Source organism: Zootoca vivipara, chromosome Z1 (genome assembly GCF_965207765.1).
Source record: "Zootoca vivipara chromosome Z1, rZooViv2.hap1.1, whole genome shotgun sequence".
Classification (NCBI taxonomy): domain Eukaryota; kingdom Metazoa; phylum Chordata; class Lepidosauria; order Squamata; family Lacertidae; genus Zootoca; species Zootoca vivipara.
Window position 1 is genome coordinate 40,742,732 of NC_142583.1, and position 20,188 is coordinate 40,762,919.

Here is a 20,188-nt window from a genome sequence, read left to right on the forward strand (position 1 = left end):
TGTCATGGGCAATAGTCTTCCAAATGCAAATTTGCTTGTTCAAATGGGAATGGTGTGCAGAAATCATAAGATTCCCGTGCTAGCACAGAAAGCAAAGAGTGGGCAGATAAATACTGTGAATATTAGCCAATGCATTCTACTCCAATGATTTCACTAATGCCCCATGTTAGAATTTATGGATTGTGTTTTGTATGGAATTAGTATCTCATTAAAGAGGCATTAGCTTTCATATCCTATGCTCCATCTTGCCTAAACTAAAGAAATCAATTTGAAAGTGTCCAATCTTGACCATTGGTCCTCTTCCGCAGATTCATTTTTTAAAAGCCAAATACATATATAACTCCAGCAATAAAACACATAGGTGTAGCTGCCTGAGGCAAGCAAGAATCTTTCAGAACATGGAAGCTTCACAACACTCGTAACAATGTGAATGTTTCTAACTGACGGGCAATTACAGTGGAGAAAAATGAGACAAAAGCAGAATTTTACTTGCTAGCATTTATTACCGTAGTTTAAGACAGGGCACGTACTTGTGGTAATTTAAATAAATCTTTCCTTTTGCTTTTAGAAAGAGCAATTGACGTTTTGTAGGTAAAGCATTATTAAATGGGGAGGCATTTTGGATTAACAACACTGTTTAAGATACTATCAACATAACTGGTGCTGATAAGATGACAATGCTCAATGTTATTTTGCAATAATAAGACAGAACAATTCTATACTATACCATAGCAGTTTAAACAGTTTTAAAATAACCATTTCATCAGTATTTATGGGTGAAATCCAACATTAGTTAGCAGACCTATCCTAGGAGCAATACAGGGATGTTGTCCTATATGTTGTAGCCACATGATTTATTCTTCAATACCCTCTTCCTTCTGATTACAGAACCCTGGTTTTTATTTTTATTTTTACTTTCTTTAGGATTTGATTTAATGCACACATTATTACATTTGCATTAAAAGCTATCTTTTACTTAAATGGATTAAGAAAATGAAGTAAACAGGTGAGTCCTGAAAAGAGGAATGTAAACCATATTTGAGAAATATTTTAGAAATATACATTTATGAACATTTTTTCATTTAAAATCACTGAAGAGTCTTAGTATTAAATAAATGATTTCTAGAAAGTGCGTAAACGAAAAGTAAAGACACAAAGCAGAGTAAAAAGAGCTTCCCTTTTTCAAGTGTTGTAGAAAAACTAAACAAGAAAAACCCTGTCACTTTTAGTTACAAGCAAAAAACAACAACCCCTATATAAACTTGGGCACAATCCTCTCACACATTTGGCCCACAATGCAAGTGGATTGTATTCCTTGCATTTTACTGATTAAGGTGCAATCAATTTATTTTCCTAAACAAAAAAGCTAGTGTTTTATACTTCACTATGCTAATGTACAACAGAATAGCACCTAGTATTTGGCAATTATAATTACAGTAATTGTTCTAATAAGTCTGCCTTCAATAACATTACAGTAAAGGTTAAAACTTAGTAAGACATTTAATGAGCAGCACACAGTAGATACCGGTATATGCAAATTGGATTTGGAATATTAAGCAAATTATTCTTTAAGTGTTAGCCTATAATACTGATACTCCATTCTCTTAGAATAATATGTAACGGTATCTTGAATTTCATTGCTTTCCCTTTTTATGTAACCAAAAGTTATATGTAAGCTCACATGAAATGTAGGACACATGTGAAATAATGAGGATCAAAAAGGTTACAATATGGTACAGTACTGAACAACAGAGTTAAGATCAACTCCTACACAAGGTTCACTTATACTAAGGTTTGTAATGCTCACTTCCGAAACAGCCAATGCGGTAGCCTCCAGATGTTTTGAACTACAAGTACCATCATCCCTGTCCACTGGCCAAGCTGACTGGGACTGATGGCAGTTGTAGTCCACAACAACTAGAGGGCACCATGTTGGCTCCTACTGTCCTAGTTGATTAACAATGATTTATTTGTAAAATATTTGTTTTTAATACTTAAAAAAAACACCAGGTGGCAGCCACTGCTAACAGAATTCTAACAACACGTTACTGTTGGCAGCTAGAGCTTTCCAAGTGGAGGGAAGAGCAAGGGTACAAAGATTAAATGTAATTAAATTCAATCCCCATTATTTGTCATTCACTCAAATAATGTATGCCCTTTTCTACAGATCTGTTTTATCCTTTCCTCAATATTTGTAGATTTAATATTTTACTAGTCAATAAAAGCTCAATTTTCTTTCTTTAATGGGTGATGGTCCCAATTAGCAACAATAGATATACAAGACTGGAGCTATATTTGTGCCAGGAGATGAAGATAGGCACTAGGATTTCTCCACTTGCCAATTACTCGGTACTGGAAGGTTGAATTGGGCGCTTGTGCCAGTAGTGCATGTTATACAATGAACACAGGAAAGCCCACCTACCCCTTACACCTTGAGCTTGAGCTGCCCAGAGGTGGAGGGCAGTTATTATGGCAGAAAGATGTTTACACAAAATCATCAAGCAAGAAATCTTCTAAGTTCAGCTCTAGACACTTTATAGACAGACACTCTTGGCTGCAAATCTATCTGAAGATGCCTCTTAACTGTTACTAAAAACATGCTGCTAATATTACTTATAGAAAACAGCCATTTTAATTCATATTTTATGTATTTTTGATACTATGTGATGATATAGACCGCCCCTTCCATATGTTCATAGCTAAGGCACACAAGTAGTTATTTTATTTTACTTTTTTTACAAATTGCAGATTCTGAAGTTCAGTTGCTCCTACTTTATGCTATTTCAAAAGCAAAACATAGCGAGTCAATCACACAGGATAGAATATGATTTCCCCTATATTATTTGCAGCCTACATTTGAATTCACTGTGTGCTTTTTAGTAGGATAAACCGTGCATTCCTAAGACTTTTACCTTGGCCATTTGCTTCATAGTATTCCATTGGGGTACTAAAAATACCCCAATCAAGTCTCGCATTTTGGCATTTTGTATGTTGTGTAGGTTATAACCACTGCTAATAATGAAAGTCAACCAATACACCTTAAGTTACATCATAATGCTATGAATACAAATGATACAGGGTCATTTTTAGAATGGTGTTAGAGCTTTCTAAAAAGGGTTAAGATATTTAGGGAGAATCTGAACTACAAGATCTGGTGTTCCTATTGATGGCTTCGCTTCCAGAGCAATGCCACCATTGAGTGGATACTTTCTGATCTCCTGTGGTTACATCAGAAATAAACAATCCACTACAGCTTCAGTTTTCAATGCAATTTCCAATGTTCCATGAGATTCACATGATTTCATTTTATTGTGCAAAAGATAACCCTAGATATTTTTTCCCAATGTCATTTCTGTCTCACATATAAAGAAGAATATAAAACTATGAGGGCCATCAAACATAACTTTACACAGAAAGTAAAGTTGCTTTCATAATTAACTAACCTAGAGTTTAGATAAAGTAATGGGATGAAGGCAAGAGGTGACTTAACACTTGTGCTCAAGTCGAGTCTTCATTCCATTGCATGATTAAGACATGTGATAGAGTACAATTCACAAATCAATTTACCAAATTATCTAAAAGTAATTCACTTAAAATTATCATGTCATACTACTCTTTGGGTTTCTATAGAACCGTGATCTGCTCCAATTGAATGCAAAAGGCATCAGTGATTTGACCTAACCTACACATTTCTATTTTAGTGGAGAAAAGATCTCAGAACTAAGCTACTTCAATGGGACCAGAGTCAAGCTTCACAAATCTAACTTCCATAAATCTTCAGTAATTTAGATGATACAGTTAACAAAGTGCAGAGATAAGTGGCACACATCCAGATGTGAGTACATACAATAAAGTGCCCAGCAGATTCAATGTAATTTCTACTAAACTGGAACATTACCAACACCACACTCTCAAAGCACTGGCAAACAGACCAAAGTGATGACTGCAAAAATACTGTGAGCTAACACCAACATGGCATGGCGGGTTTTGCTGCAGGTTCTAAGTGAATTGTGTTATCGGGTAGCCGACTAAGCATGAGTGGCTTGTGACTCTTGAGCTTATGAGCCAGGGTCATAAATATAGCTTCCACATGATCATTGTCATTAGGGTTTTTAGCAGACGTTTCAAACAGTGGCATGCTATGAGTGTCAGCAAATTTCTGAGCCATGTCCGTAGGGACCTGAATTGCACTTCTCAGATCGCATTTATTTCCAACCAAAATCCGGGGTATATCATTGGTGACCAAGTGTTGTTTGCATTCTTCAATCCACAGTGGCAAACTATGGAAACTGGCAATATTTGTCATGTCATATACAAAAACGACTGCATGTACATTCCTGTAATAGTGCTGTACCATGCTCTTCCTGAATCGCTCCTGCCCTGCTGTATCCCAGAGCTGAATCTAGATGTACCGAGAAGAGGAGAGAAGAGAAACAAGGAAAAATAAATGATTTCACTTATGCTGGTGGAAAGGCATAATTTCAACTTTAACTCAACAGTACTTTTATATTGCTATGATTTCTGTTCATGAGGGTCTTTGAGGTCAGTGGTTTTATATCTCAGCAACAAAACATGAAAACTTTTGCTGTGAAGCTTCCTGCAAACACCTTTTTATACATCAGTTTTCCAAATCAGCTATACTAAATATTAGTAATTGTGTTTCTTTCACTGTAGATGAAGGTATTGCAGGAATTAAGAGCTTGCCAAGAAATTCACATTATGACATGAGTATGAAGATTAATTAGGATCTACGTGAGTTTAAGAATCAGCATGCTTACATTTCAATTAAAAAGCAGAGCTGTCATTGCTTAACATAATTGTACATGTATAAGGATGACACACCTTTCCATTTAAGCACTAGCTGGTACCCAAAGGTAACCAGGAATTCCATGCAGCTGGGTGCATGCAAGCTCTGCATCTCTGCACCCAGCACAGAAACCACATGTTGCTAGAGGTGGGATGAAGAATTCTGCAAGGCCCTAGCAAACTAGCCTTGTGTTTGCAAACTTTTGTGAGCTTATTTAAACACTGGTACAGTGGTACCTCTACTTACGAATAACTCTACTTACGAACGGAGCTCCGTCCACCATCTTGGATGCGGTTTAGATAGGATTTTTTCTACTTACGAATTTTTAGATAGGGTTGCTTCGACTTATGATTTTTTTTCTCCCAATGTATTCCTATGGGATTCGACTTACAATTTTTTTTGACTTACGAATGTGCGTTCGGAACGCATTAAATTCGTAAATAGAGGTACCACTGTATAGAGATGCAGTAGGCCACAAGTCTGACTAAATATGAGAACATCTTCAAAACTGTGTGATGTTAATACATGTTCAGCACTCAGCACATGAACAAAAATTAGTTAGACCAAGGGGCTCAGAGGTGCAACTAACAGCATGTTTACAGGTGCAACTATAACACCAAGCCTCGGGCTCAGCGATGAAGCTCACCAGGGGACTCCCTTAAGTTACTGCACTCAGACTGTTGCAAACACAAATCTTGATTCAGGGGAAGTAGCTGAGATAAAAGTATAACAAATGACCTCCATATTTCTGGCCGTGTGTCAACTCCACGCAGCATAGATGAGCAACAGGACTGGAGTTGCCCACTCCTGTTGTGCATGGTGACCTGGTGTAAAAGAAGTCATAGATCATAGAGTTGGAAGGGACCTGACCACGAGGGTCATCTAGTCCAACCCGCGGCAATGCAGGAATCTTTCATCACCTGCACCTTTAACAGTATTGCAGCAGAGGCAATCTCAGCAGACGTCGCTTACCGAGGCAAAGCACCTGCCTTTTCTGCACACACCTGTTAAAGGAGCAGCAGCCCTGGACTCCCGGCCACTTTGCATCTACTACGTGCCAGCTGCAAGGCAGCCGGCAGAACAGCCCCTGATTCTGGCAGAGGAAAAGCAGCCTGAGGAGGCGACCTCGGGTTTCCGCACCTTGATGCGCTCCCCGTCGATGTCGACGGCGCGTTCTCGGAAATCCACCCCGATGGTGGCCTCGGTGCGCTCCGGGAAGCGGCCCGCGCAAAAGCGGAAAGTGAGGCACGTTTTCCCCACGTTCGAGTCCCCGATGACGATGATCTTGAAGATGCGGGAGCGCGCGGGGGGCAACGTCCCCGGCCCCGAGTAGCTGCTCGACAGGCTCAGCTCCAGAGACGACTCCACCTCGGCCGCCGCCGCCATCGCCGCCGGGCCCGTGAAGGCGCCTTCCGCTGCGCCGAGTCACTCGCGGCTTAGTCGCTCAGGCCCAACCTGGCGGAGGGATTCGCGTCGCGGCGGGGAGGCGAAAAAGGGCCGCGCGCCCCCGTCGCTCGCTCGCGCTCATTTCCCCCCTCCCTGACAAGGCAGGCGGCAAGCCGTCCCGCTTCGCTTCCGCACCTGAGGGCGGCTGCTTCACGCGTGTTAAGCCACGTAGGAGGAACACCTCCGCCCCTTTCGCGGCATAGGCCGGGCCTGATAGGCGAAGAGGGCGAGGCCGTGGAAGGGGGCGTTTCCGCTCGCCTCAGCGCGGGGGACAGGGACGACGGGAACACCAAAGCTCGCGAGAAGTGGGGTGTTACCAACGCGTCTTTAAGTGGCGGGTTGGGGGCGGCAGCGGCCACCTGGCTGTCATTGTTCGCCAGCGCTAAGCTCGTGCCAGTCTCCTCCCTCAGTACAAGCGCGTCTCACACCCCTGGCTGTCTCTCTCGTCCCCATATGACAAGTGGGAGTTATCCGGCGAGAATGATGGGCAGAAAGTTCCCAAGAAAGGCAATTCCCTCCCCCCCCAAAGACCAAGCCTTAAAACTTGCAGCGCCTCTGGCAGCAGCTGTGGGGAAAGCCATGAACATCAGCTTCTGGCTGGGCACTGGACCAACACGGCCTCTTTCTAGCCAAAATCTGTTGCTCCAACAACAGATGGAAAAGGGTGAAAAAGTAGACCGCGCTCTTGCGCCTTTAAACAGCTCGCGCAAATAGAAGAGTGAATTTCGGTACTGGTGGGCAGCTGCCAAAAAGGAAACTTCAGATCAACCTGCTGAAACGCCCTTCTACAGAGTTAGCAAAGATGCAGGAACAGCGTCTTATTTTTTACCTGCAGTTCCTGCTCATGGCAGAGATGAGACATCCTGGGCAATACATGAGCCTTTGAGCAGCAGCTTCTATTTACATATTGTTCTCTACTTTCCTGCTGGAGCCAGTGCTGTTCAGCAGAAACCATTCCTTTTTCTAAAAACCCAGCAACTTTGTCCTACAATCTTCACTTGATTTGCATAATTAATTTTGCTTCTCAGGGGGTGCAAAGTGCACCACCCCTTGCTCAGCTCCTCTACCTGCTTAAGTGGACAATATATTTTAAAAAACCCAACACAACCCTATACTTGCTTACAACGAGCAAGTACCACCAAAATCAGTGAAATGTGTTTCCAAGTAGACCAGCATATGATTATTCTGCCTCTGGGCTGCCTTGCTTTTGCCTTCCTATAGGTCACAATGATAATTTTTTAATGACCCACTACAAAAGGTGTATGTGCGTGCTGCTTAAATAGTAATGACCAGATTACTGTGTGAGTTTTTATGTGTATATGATGCCCACTATATACCTACCTTCAAAATTTATGTCACTGCAAGATCACACAGTTGTAACTATAATGAAACACACTATCCTTGGTAAAAACAAAAGCCACAAATGAGTGAGTTTTAGTTGACCAACTATCACTGGAAGAGGAAAAAGGTGTAAATTATTAACCCAAGCCCATCTCCTATTAGCAGAGTACAGTACTCTAGAAATAATGTGGCATCCTAAAAGACAATAGGGCTAATTCTAGAGCAGTTTCCATGGAACATCATGACTACAGAAAGTATTTCCTGTATATAAAGTGGCTAAGTTAAGGGGAAGAAAAACAAGCACGTAGGATACTAAGGTTTCCAGATAGATAACACTGAATATTTGCAGACTAGGCGTAATATTCAGCTCTTGGTTTAAATGTAATGTAGCAGAATGTCTCAGTAGCAGACAGCGAAATTATTTTCATGGAAATATTGTAGTACAGTTAACACAAAGTTCTGACAAACTTCTTTTGTTGCCAAAAGGGCAAGGCTCTAGATGAATGACAAGTCAATACTTTCCTTTAACATTTTTTCTTATCACAGAAAGAGTAATGATCTCTCTAAAGAGATGTACAACAGTGAAAACCATGAAGTGTCAACTGTCAAGTTTCTCATACTGCAAATTATTTTTACCATTTTCTACACTGTGCCTTAGATTTCTTATTGCAAACTTCATAGCTTATAAAAGTTCTCATTTAAATTTGTAGTCTTCATAAAGATGTTGTATTTTTGCAGAGATATTTACTATTAACTCATGGAACAGAACCATTACTGCCAAGTTGCAAATTACTGTTCACAACAGCAGCGATTGTGGGTTAGCTTTATTGGAGAAGAGGGGCAGGAAGGGGAAATAGTGTCTCCAAGCACTGCTGCATTATGCATTGTGGGATTTCACCAACACTAACAAAAAAGCTATTATAAGTAATTCATGTTACACTGGTATTAGACTACATCTCTTCCGACAGCAGTTTGCAAATTCTATAGCCACACAGCTCTTTTTCAAAACATTTTATTGCATTATATTTGGTACCTTATGTTTGACAAAGGAAATTACATCTGTAACTGCAGGAATAAGAAGCTTGTCTGTTATTGAAAAAAAATATCGGGCCCGTTAAAAGTTACAAAGTCATGGGCTTGCCTGAAACAACTGAGCAAGAAATATATTCTTAGAAATGTAGGGCTTCAAGTATTACAAACCTGTGACACTGTGGAAAAGTTCCAGAGGTATCTAAACTGCAGCACTTTTTTCTGCATAACGTGAACAAGGCCTGCTGAGGTTTTAAACAATTAGTCTCTCAATCAGTCACAAATTGGTAGTCAGGAATTCCACTCTTTGAAATTTCAAGCCATAGTTATGTTCATTTATATTTTCACTGTACGTGAAAAATACATGCTGTCTTTTTAATGAGTTGGTGCCACATCACAGTGCATAATTTCATTTGGTTCTTGCATTACAGTTTTAACATGTACAGCCAAATGATGCTGTCATCATGCTCATCTCCTGAACAGCAGTGTTGATTTCTTTTCAAATTTTAATAAAAACAAAGTATGTTCTAACTGGTTCCTTCATTTAAAAACTGTGGTGCAAGAACACCAAACTGATCACGTGCAGTGAATTTCGGAGACACAACAAGCTAATTGAACACCTTATGTTTCGTTATTTTGCTTCATATTTTAAGTCCCAGTCTCTACAACAGCATTATATATGTATTGCAGGTTTGTCTGCAAATAGTGATTCACATTGCATACTTCCAAAGGGTAGAATCATCTCTGTATCAAAATCAGTCAGATGTTAAAGCCCCAACAACTCTTTGTGCTCAGTGAAAAGGATCCAGTGCTAAAACAGCATTTTTGCTGTCTGAGATAGTCATCTCAACAAGACAAATTTAAAGTAATATTTCTGCCACACACCTGCTCCAATGGGTGTTAAGCCTTCAGATTCCATATAAATTAGTTTAAAATGGGGTATGTAGATAAAGGATACTTTTCAATTTTAGCAGTGCTTAGTTTTTCTTTTAACTGAGCCACCTATATCCAGTAATACGTTACTTTATATTATATACTCATCAGCAGGATAAAAAAAGTAAAACTTTGAAGGCAACCATTTTTTACTCCTTCCATTCTGTGTAGGTTAGAACAATTCAGCAGGTGCGTGACAAAAATATTATACACCAGATACGGTCCAAAATCATTCCACTCCTTTTAAAAAGTTCATATTTCATTGGCCAGTTCTTCAGTTTCTGCAGATATATCTCCATTAATTGTGATCTTCATATCATCTTCATATCCAGGGGGCATAAAAGCCAAAGCATAAGGGAAAAGCTTATGACAATTTGCTCTGTACATTTCAGCTGCTTCTTTACAGTCTCCAAGGCTACCATCATTCAATGCTTCCAATACCTCGATACAAGTCTAAAATGTGAAAACAGTGTTAATCCTTTAAAAAGATCCTGTGTATCAATTCACATTACTGCTAGTTCTGTTTTCATTATTTTAAAAGATTATTTTCTTGCTTGAATGTTTAATATTTACATGTTTCTTACCTTACATTAGAATACTATAAAAAGTATGCTTTTTCTGCTCCCTAGAGATTTATTAAATATTACAAGTTGTATCGTTTGGAAAAGGTACACCTGAAGCTAAGATAATTCTGTATATCAGACATATTTACCTGAAGATTTCTGTTTGTGAGGGATTCATCAAGGCAAGTTGCCAGCTCCACAGCTCTTTTCTGGCTAGTAGAATCCAAATAATACACCATTTTGGCAGCTAGAAGAGAGGAGAAGTCATTCAGTTAATCAGAAAATTGAAACAAAAATGCTGCGATCTCTTTAAGTTACTTTCAGATGTGGCCACTCTGTTTTTTTTGCAAGTGGGCATTTCCATTTTGTAAACTAGATGTGCCCTTTGGGTAGAATAAGCCCTGAGTATGTGAGTAATTGCAGCAAGGCCAATGAGTTTAGGATCAAGATAGGAATCTTATACCCTGGGTCTCGCATATGGAATGGGAAATGAAGTGCTTACTAACTCTCCCTCTCACTTTGCTCTATAAACCCTCTGACTTGTATCTGAAGTGTTCTATGAATGGAATGGCTTTCAATTGAGCAGGAGCTCCCACTGACTGAAGTGGCAGAAGTTCTGGAGGATCCCCCAGGTGAAGGGTTTTAACTCAATGGCAGAGCAACTGCTTAGAATCAGATGGACCAATAGTATTTGACAGTTTCCTATGTCCTAACTTTGCACGAAGTCTTCGTAGCACAAGGGACTCCATGGGCTGGGGTACACTTCTGCCAACTGGATTTGTCTGTTTAGAGAAATTCAGGATCCAAGCCTCCATTTGTAAATATGGAAATGTGCATGCAGTATTGAGAGATCACAACCTAGAAACTGCAATTTCTTTCTTGTCAGTAAGAGATAACCTAATCTATCAAAGAAACAAAAGCAAAGTTGCAAATTCTGCCTTGTTGTTGTTTGGAAAATTTATAAATGGAACTAACTGCAATAACATCAAACACAGAGCTTAATGTCAGGGCTTAATGTCAAGTAATAGAAAAGGTTCATGCAGCCTTTTTAAACAATGGCAAACTGTTACCATTACACAGTCTAAGAGTATTTAAGAGTATATAACTTATCTTAGTAAAACTAGTATCATAATACCAATATCCTATTACTTTGATAACTGCCTACTACAAAACACTCCTCTCATTAACTAGTTATGCTTAAATGTTAAAGGTAGGGTTTTAATAGCATTACTTTAAGGTCTATCTCGTCTTTGTGCTACTTTTGCTGAGCCTGTGACAGCAACTGTGAAAGTCATTTATTTATGCCACCTCCTTTGCTCAGCTACTTCATTACGAAGAATTAGTTCAAAAAATCTGAAACGCTAGAATTATAATATTATGAGTCTGCATATCAATCATGCAATGGAACAGTCAAGACATCCCAGCTCTAAGATGGAAATAAGCAGCAGTGTAATACTGTACTGGGTTTCAAATGACTAAACTTAATTAAAAAGAAATTGCACAGGGATGTTTATTTTTAATATGAGAGAGCATTCAAATATTTGATCCCTCACACAAAACTGAACATGTAGCTTGTCTCTAGTATCCTGACTCTTGACTTTTGAAAGAAATACATTCTAATGTTTTTCGATTGATGAAAGCCATCTTGCCATAAACTGGCATGAATGCAACTGGTATGGTAGACAAGATCTCACGTGTAGGACCAAGAGTGGTACATTACTAGGCAGCAAAATTAAAAACTGCCAAGATAAACTTGGAATATGCAGCAAATTACATACCAGATAATCTGTGTGGTAGTGAATCATAGTTTTGTTTAAGGAAAGTTTCATTGAAGTTCTTTGGATTAGTTGCACCAAAAAGCCGATTCATTTCTTGATTCAACACTGTTCTGACTGTTTCTGGTAGATCTTTGCTTTCAGAAACTGTAATGTTAGAAAACATAGTTAACTGCTGCAGAATATGTTACGCTTTAATACACTTATTAAAAATTGTACAGTGGTACCTTGGGTTGCGGACCCGATCCGTTCCGGGGTACCGTTCGCACCCTGAAAAGTCCGCAACCCGAGCGGCGCTTTCACGCATGCAAGAAAGTGCAATAGAGCACTTCTGCACATGCACACGTGGCGGAACCCGGAAGTAATCACTTCCGGGTCCACAGCGTTCACAACCCGGAAAAACGCAACCCACAGCGGAGGCAACCCAAGGTATGACTATGGCCTGTCAGAGTTAAATGAATAGTAGTTTTGAATTAATAGCAGAATGGGAGACACTTAATTCAATATGCTCGCTTTATTTATTTATTTTAAAGAAAAAAAATCAATCATTTAAACTCATGAACTACAGTGGTACCTTGGTTTACAAACTTAATCCATTCTGGAAGTCTGTTCTTAACCAAAGGTTCTTAAACCAAGGCGTGCTTTCCCATAGCAGTGGGGGACTCAATTTACAAATGGAACACACTCAACAGGAAGCGAAACATGTTCTGCTTCCAAGCCAAAGTTCACAAACCAAAACACCTACTTCCGGGTTTGCAGTGTTCTTAATCCAAGTTGTTCAGAAACGAAGCTGTTCTTAAACCAAGGTACCACTGTACTATATACTGAGTGACAGAAATTGTCTGTCTAGTTCAATGCTACTTATTCTGGTAAGTTTTGGTTCTCCGGGGTGAAATTTGATAATCATTTGGAAGTACATAAGCCCCGCTTTACAATGAGAAACCTAAAATAGTTGTGGACAGAGCTTTCCTGCAGTTTGTCTATATCCAAGAACACTGCCCCACCCCAATCCCAGCCATTCTTTTCTTTACTGTCCATGTACGTAGTCAACATATTGATTCTAAACAAAAAACAAAAAAAACACCCTAGTATTGTGCAATTTTCCCCCTTCTCTGAAGAGGAACATAATGATAAAAGGTAGCATACTGAACCAGGCATTTTAAACTTGCAAGTATTATGCAGTAACTAAAAGATTAAACTGAGGAAGGAGAGAGAGAAACTGGACAGATCCATGCACTCTTTTTAAAGAAATATCAAAACAAATCAGAAAATAAAATCAATTGTGTTGTTTGTATTTGAGTAAACTGCTCAGAGTCTTTATCAGGTATAAGGTATGACTGACTATAATAGCGTCTGGAATTATGATTTCTAGGTTCATACCACTGCTGAAGAGGTGAATCATACACTCATGGAGCCATGGATGACTAGGGTCAATAGCAAATGCTCTCTTCACAGACTGCAGCATAAGGAGGAATTTTTCTGCAGGAGGCAAAATAAATTGGCACCACATTACAAGAGGTTCTAATGTACTAGGGAATCAGACTTGGCGAATAAATACAACAGAAAGCCTCACTATACTTTAGATGTTATGATCAATATAATTACATTTGAAATTATAATGATTAGGGATAAATGAGATGAAGGTCATTATGTTTATGTTCTACATTTTCAGCAGAGGGATATGCCATGGTCATGCAACCTATACACCAATATAACAAGTTTTATTCAACTTAAACACAGCGAGTTCTGGGAACTACGAAACAAAATAAGCTGACTTGGACCTAAAAAGCCTCATGTGCAAATGGAAAACATTTCTGCTAGGGAACTGAAGCTTTTCTAGCACACCACTACTGCCTTCTAAAGGCTTCTCCTAGAAGTTGGGGGATCATTATAAGCAGTGTCTGATAATGCAGAGAGTGCTGTTGCACTCAGATCCTGCTTGGAGGCTTCCCAAAGGCATTTGTTTGGCGACTGTGACAAGCTGCTGGACTGGAAAGCTATGGAAAGGGGGAAATCCATAATAATAATAATAATATATTATTTATACCCCGCCCATCTGGCTGGGTTTCCCCATGTGTACAGGGCATTTGGATCAAGACTTAGCTTCATGAAATATTTTAACTATGATACGGTATGTTTATGAAATTATTTTTTATTTATATGGCAAATACTGGAAAGTTATTGGTTTTATAAAGATTACTATTTTTTTCTCATAAACCTGACATACTACAAGAGGCAGCAATGCCTCTTAGTTTTCATACCAAATGCCAAGCAGTGAGAGTTAGATTTTTTAAAAAAATGTAATCTAAATACCGGACGTCAACATCTCTTCCAGACTGTCAGTTCTGACAATCAAAATTTGTTGATATAGACCACCTTAGTGCCAATGGAGTCCTCAAGCTCTTGGCAATCAGAAACAATGCATAAAATAATTCTGCAAGAGAAAAAAATTGTAATCTTCTGAAACATGTTTTCCTTTTCTGCAGGGTTCTCAACTTACTTACAATAAGATTCTATGTTTATAAAAAGAACTCCTAAGAAAATAATGACAACTGATACCCAAGTGGGGGAGGTGTCTGAACACTCCATCTCAAGGCCCAGTCTGGTATGGAAGAAAAGAGGAAGACTCCTGCTCCTTCTAACATCTGCATGCGTCTTGCTTTTGTACACTGGTGTATTTCCACTTCAGTTTACCTTCCACTTACCTTTCCTGAAGTAAATTTCAAAGGCAAAAAGATGGGTTTCTATTTTGTTCTTCACCAAGTTCTTCAACGGAGTTAAAAACTTAATAGCTTCCTCCAAAGGAGCTTCAACCTAAACATGCATTTTTTGTGTGACAAAACAGCAAAAGTTGCAAGAGGACTTATCAGAAGTACACTTGTCAGACAGAACCACTGCTTTTCCTGACAAACACCAATGAAGAAACTAGAACTCTTTCATTTTTAGTGCCCAAAGTCAGTAGAGGCAAGGAGTAGATTTACTCCTGCCCCAAATAAAGCCTATATCCCTTTTAAGTGGCTGCTATTCATTTCTACAGGCAAAAGTAAAGCGTTGCACACAAATCTTGTGGTGTTAAGCAAAATCTGGCTTCTTGGTACTAGATATCCCTGTCACTAAGGCCTGGGATACACAGGTGGAGCAAATGTGCATTATCTCTATACTAGGTTCCTTGTAATATATAAGGCCTTCAAACTCATCTTCACTGAGCCATGCCCACTTACCTGATGCTATATATAAGGCAGGTAAAGTTGAAGCTGAGCCAAAAAGGGGTTTACAGACACCACCAATCAGCTGACAGCTGCTGCCTGCAATACCCTTTGCAAGGTGCTTCGAAGTCCTGCTGCTTGGAGTACACCATGCACAGCCAAAGTCCCAACATCAGTTCCCTTTGGGAACTCCCTAATGCAGTTGAAGGGGCTGAATAAAGTGATTTGGGTTTTGTCAAAGCACTTCCTCCAGTACTTCAAATACAAACTACTTTTGAAAAAGAAATAAAATAATGCTGTATTTTAAAAATAGAGAGTTTCACCTGCCCCAAGAAGCAGTTCGTATTCAAAGCACTTGAACAAGCACTTTGAACACAACTGATTCAGCTGTTTCTGGTTTCACTTTTCAGTGTAACAGAACAACTGTGAAAATGCCCTTACAGAAGCTGCTATTTGTGATTGAGTTAGCATGCAAGAGTCACTTTTAGAGTGACACTTTTAGTGTGGAAGTCTCTTTAAATAGTTCTGTGTAAATGGTTGTTCAAACACAATTTACATCCCCAAGTTTCAATACCTTTGCTAGTTTCTCAGGAATAAGCTCTTCCTTTGGTCCTCCAATTTCTTCATCGTCGTCATCTTTCTTCTTTTTCTGGTTTCGTTGCTGCTTCTCTTTTTCAGCGTTCTTTTTCTCCTCCTCCAACTGAGCCTTTTTCTGAGCCCTCCTCTGCTTATTACGTAGCTTCTTTAGCTCCTTATCTGACATATTTGCTATACAGAAAAAATACTTTGTTGATTATGAATAGAAAGATTCCTATAAAAATAACAAACACTAGATTCTTACAGTTCAGGTTATTAATACCATTTTTAAACAAGTCTTCTCAAATTCCAAATCATGCCCCAAACCTGGAGCACGCATAGCACAGCATGCACCTTTTACAGCAAAACAACTCCCCCCACAAATTTTGTGTCTCATGGCAATGGAAATGACACAAAAGGACAATATGGCTCAGTATATACAAAAGGCAGAGTTTAAAATAAACTATGGTTCAACTTGCAAAAGCCCTTTACTCCTCATGTGCTCCTGGCTATGCTGCTCTGTGAGGAAACAAGCTGGGAACCAAGACTGCTTTGTGATGTGCAAACTTGGTCTCATGGTTTGTTTCTCTCCAACAAAGCATGAGCAAAGGCCGATCTTTGTTCCTCCAAACAAACCACAAGCATTATGACTGGCCAGATTCTGGTGTGTTTCCTTTCCCACATGGCACAGTGAGGAGCAGGGAAGGAGCAAAGAGCTTGAGTGTGTTAAACCATAGTTTATTTTAAAGTACGGTTTAACATTGCGTGTGAAATGAGCCATAAAATACTAGAAGCAACTTATACCTGTGTCAGCCTCATGCTCTTTGTTCTCATCTGTCAGAGGGTTATCATGAAGCTTCAAGTATATTTCTATGGCAATTCTTGCTGCCTTAAAATAAAATGGGTGCTGTCGAAGTACATCTTCTAGCTTCAACAAGTCCACATATGATCGAAGCGTGATTTTCCTCATACAGTATGTGTGGAAGTCAAATTGGTCATCTGTGATTTCTACAAAATGCTAACAAAATATCATGTTATTTAGTAAGCATGGGGAATGAGAAAAGTTCTAAAACGAAACTTCAGAACCATAAAGAGAAGTGCTGATAACATGATCAAGCAGAACCCAAAATCTAGCACTTTAGAGAGGCCATAATTCAGTGATACCAGTAAATTATGTACAACAACCCAGAAAGAAAGTCATGATTCAGTTCTTGGTATCTCTGGTTCAAAAGGATCTCTTGTAGCAAGCCAGGGTTGAACCTCTGAGACTCTGAAGGCCAAATTAGATATGGCATTATGCAAGCACTGCATACAGCAGTCTTACATTGGAACGTATTTCAAAAACTAGTGTCAAATCAGAAGCAATTCCAAATAAGAGTTTGGCAAATGAGGAACATTCCCTGTAGGCTCACATGCTCTCCTCCTCTTTTCTATAGCTTTCCATGCTATCTAAATAATGTCTTGATTCCAAACAAGGTTTGAAGTGGATCTGCAAACTGTGGTAACCGTACTTTGCTCATTCAAATGTCATAGTAAGCTAGGGTTAGCTAAACCAAAAAAATGGGGAAGGAAACCTGAATGTGACAGGGGAACAGGGAAATGGAACGTACGGTCCCAGAGATTCTTCTCAATCATCAAACTATGTTTTGGTGTTATGTCTGAATTGAAGACATTATGAATTATGGCCTTAAGCAGTATAATAAGAGATAAAGCACAGCCCATGTTTAGATACTCTTGAGGTTCAGAACAATACACTTAGAGATTCGTCAAACTTGATTCCTGAGAACAGACCACTAAGAAATATTAAATTGGTCATCAGGTACATACTCTCTCAATTTCGTGGCATTTTTTAAGTGCTTCTCCAAATTTATTCATTGCTTTATAAGCTTGGGCACATTCTGTCTGGAACCACATGCACTGCATTTCATTCAAGTTTTCCACTGCTGAAGTCCCTTCCTAGAAAAGAAAAATTAGAGTAAATAAATAAATACAAGGCAAGCTGCTACAAATATTCAGCTTATAAATATACAGTTAACTAAGAAGGATATGCAATATTTTGACTCTGAAAGGTATTTCTAAAAAAGTTTTTCATTTTTCTTACAGCTAGAAAAACATGCTTGCATAGTATGGCCAACACTGCAGAAAAGTACAACAGACAAGAAACAACACATCAATACTGTGTCCAAATGTGAGTTTCAAAAATGTGAGTGTGCAAAAAGGTCAAAAAGGGCATTCTAGTACATGCCAAACTGCTTTGTTGCTGTGACTGGAGGACAGGTGGGAAAGCCAACATGCATAAAAGGGAAAACCTCATCTAGAAATTGAAATGCTTTACTTTAATGACAATAACAGCTTCCTTCAGACCAGTAGCCAACTGTGGTGACCTCTGGATGCTGTGAACTACAATTTCCATCAGCCTTGAGTGTTGGCCATGATAGCTTGGGCTGCCGGGAGTTGCAGTCTGAACCACCTGCAGGGGCTAGTTACCCCCAATTCAGACACTGATTTACTTACAAGTAACCCCTAAAACTCCTTTTAATAACTGAATATGCAGTACTGTTCAAAGCAATGGCCTACACTGAGCACAGTAAGCTAAAAAGTACAGTAAGCCAAACAAACCCTTGTAAATTTGGAACACATTTCTTCTGCTTCTTTTATCAAGTTGGCTTTCAACATGTACTTTGCACATTTGGAGTTAATAAACCTGTCCGCTGTGTCCAGAGCTTGAGCCTCATCCATCCATCTTGCAGCTTCTTTTATGTTTCCAGCATGCTTGAAAAGACAAAACAAAGATAAGCTAGATAAATGCAGTAAACTGTAGTTTGCCAGGTTCAACTCAATGCAAAGATAAAAGTAAGAAAGGTGCAAGTAACATACCCGGTACTGCTCCTCATTAAAACAGGCCGAAAACAATTCCCAACCCTAACAATACAATTATGTTTACTCTGAAACAAAGGTCACAATGCTCAAGGGAGTTTACTCGCAAGTAACTGTGCATAGGATTATAACTTAAATCAGGGTTAGCCAACATGGTGTCCTCCCAGATGCTCTGGACTTCAACTATTATCATGCATAACCAGCCATCCAGGCTGAAGGTGACAGCAGTTGTATTCTAAAATATCTGGAGGGCACCACACTGGCTACCCTTGGTTGAAATCAGGGCTTCCCAAACTTTGGTCTCCAGCTATTTTTGGACTACAACTCCCATCATCCCTAGCTAGCAGGACCAGTGGACAGGGATGATGGGAATTGTAGTCCAACAACTGGAGACCCAAGTTTGGGAAACCCTGGTCTAGATCATCTAAGCCAGGCATCCCCAAACTGCGGCCCTCCAGATGTTTTGGCCTACAACTCCCATGCTCCCTAGCTAACAGAACCAGTGGTCGGGGAAGATGGGAACTGTAGTCCAAAACATCTGGAGGGCCAAAGTTTGGGGATGCCTGATCTAAGCCATCCTTACTTATTTAGTAACCAGTTATCTTTTCTTTTTTCTTTTCTTTTTTTGAGAAATGCATCCAGATCCTCTAAAATAAGTACCAGGAGACCAGGTATCATTGACCATTAGAGCAAAAGAGTTATAGAAAGATAGTACACTGTACAATACACTGAAATCCCACTCTATAACAAAGAGTAGCCAAATTCTCTTCTGACTTGCAATCCCTGTCAGGCACATTTCCAAGTTCTTTTCCACAACAATGATGAGTAGAACAACTGGTGCTAGCAGCAGCTGTACGGATGGTAGCAGAGATTGGCTTTTTTAAAAAAGAAAAAACAACAACCCAGACATCCTGATACTGAAGTTCTGTGCCAGACACTGCTATGATGATTATATACTACCTCCAGAAGCAGAGGTAACATGCCCTTGATTTTCAAGTGCCGAGAAGCAGCATCAGGAGAGGAATTTTGCCCAATTGTGGGCTTCCCAGAGGCATCAGATTGGGAAACAAAAAGCTGGCTAGAGGCTTTGGGGCTGATCCAACAGGGTTCTTTATGTTCTTAAGAGCCCTGACCAACAGCCAAATCATCTGTTCATTCTCCAAATACAAAGTAGTAAAAGAATCAAGAAGGGTAGTGCTACGTGGCAAAAGCCTTCTGCAATAATAAAAAGAGTTACCTTATAGATTTTAGCTTTCACAAGGAAGAGTTCTATCAAGGTGGGTGTGCTTTCTATTGCAGCATTTATATATTCCAGAGCTATGGACGGCTGCCCAATTTTGTCATAGTGTTGTGCCAAGTAGTACTGGACCCAGAGTAATGTCGTTGGAGGTTCTTCTTTACCGTCATCTATTTGGAGGAAATTTCACAGGGTTTTTTTCCTTTCCACTTTATAGTAAGCTGCACAAGGAAAAACCCAGTGGCATGCTATTTGCTACAGACTGCCGAGAAGCTAGTATACAGAAATGGGGAGGATTGGTTGATAAAGCTTATTAAGATACAGATGGTTTAAACACTGTTCCATTTCATGCACATGCTCTCATTTTTCCCTTTAAGAGTATCACATCTCAGGTTACA

The 20,188-nt window shown here is 39.5% G+C and overlaps 2 protein-coding genes across 2 annotated transcripts in view; both read right to left on the reverse strand.

Annotated features, from left to right (window-relative positions):
• Positions 1-483: 483 nt before the first annotated feature.
• Positions 484-8,448, reverse strand: RAB33B (RAB33B, member RAS oncogene family). Its single transcript, XM_035111787.3, has 2 exons — positions 5,948-8,448; positions 484-4,402 (listed from the first exon to the last, which is right to left on the reverse strand). Exons 1-2 carry the CDS (start codon positions 6,191-6,193, stop codon positions 3,962-3,964), a joined length of 687 nt encoding a protein of 228 aa, XP_034967678.3. The 5' UTR covers positions 6,194-8,448; the 3' UTR covers positions 484-3,961.
• A 142-nt stretch (positions 8,449-8,590) lies between these two features.
• The window catches only part of NAA15 (N-alpha-acetyltransferase 15, NatA auxiliary subunit), a 33,066-nt gene continuing 21,468 nt past the window's right edge, over positions 8,591-20,188 (reverse strand). Inside the window, exons 11-20 of the mRNA XM_035111786.3 lie at positions 19,791-19,960; positions 18,296-18,448; positions 17,504-17,632; positions 16,481-16,694; positions 15,675-15,868; positions 14,600-14,708; positions 13,275-13,373; positions 11,898-12,041; positions 10,269-10,366; positions 8,591-10,009 (exon numbers count right to left, since the gene is read on the reverse strand). Coding sequence (XP_034967677.1) covers positions 9,809-10,009; positions 10,269-10,366; positions 11,898-12,041; positions 13,275-13,373; positions 14,600-14,708; positions 15,675-15,868; positions 16,481-16,694; positions 17,504-17,632; positions 18,296-18,448; positions 19,791-19,960 — 1,511 coding nt within the window. The 3' untranslated portion in view covers positions 8,591-9,808. The remainder of the gene's footprint in view (positions 10,010-10,268; positions 10,367-11,897; positions 12,042-13,274; positions 13,374-14,599; positions 14,709-15,674; positions 15,869-16,480; positions 16,695-17,503; positions 17,633-18,295; positions 18,449-19,790; positions 19,961-20,188) is intronic.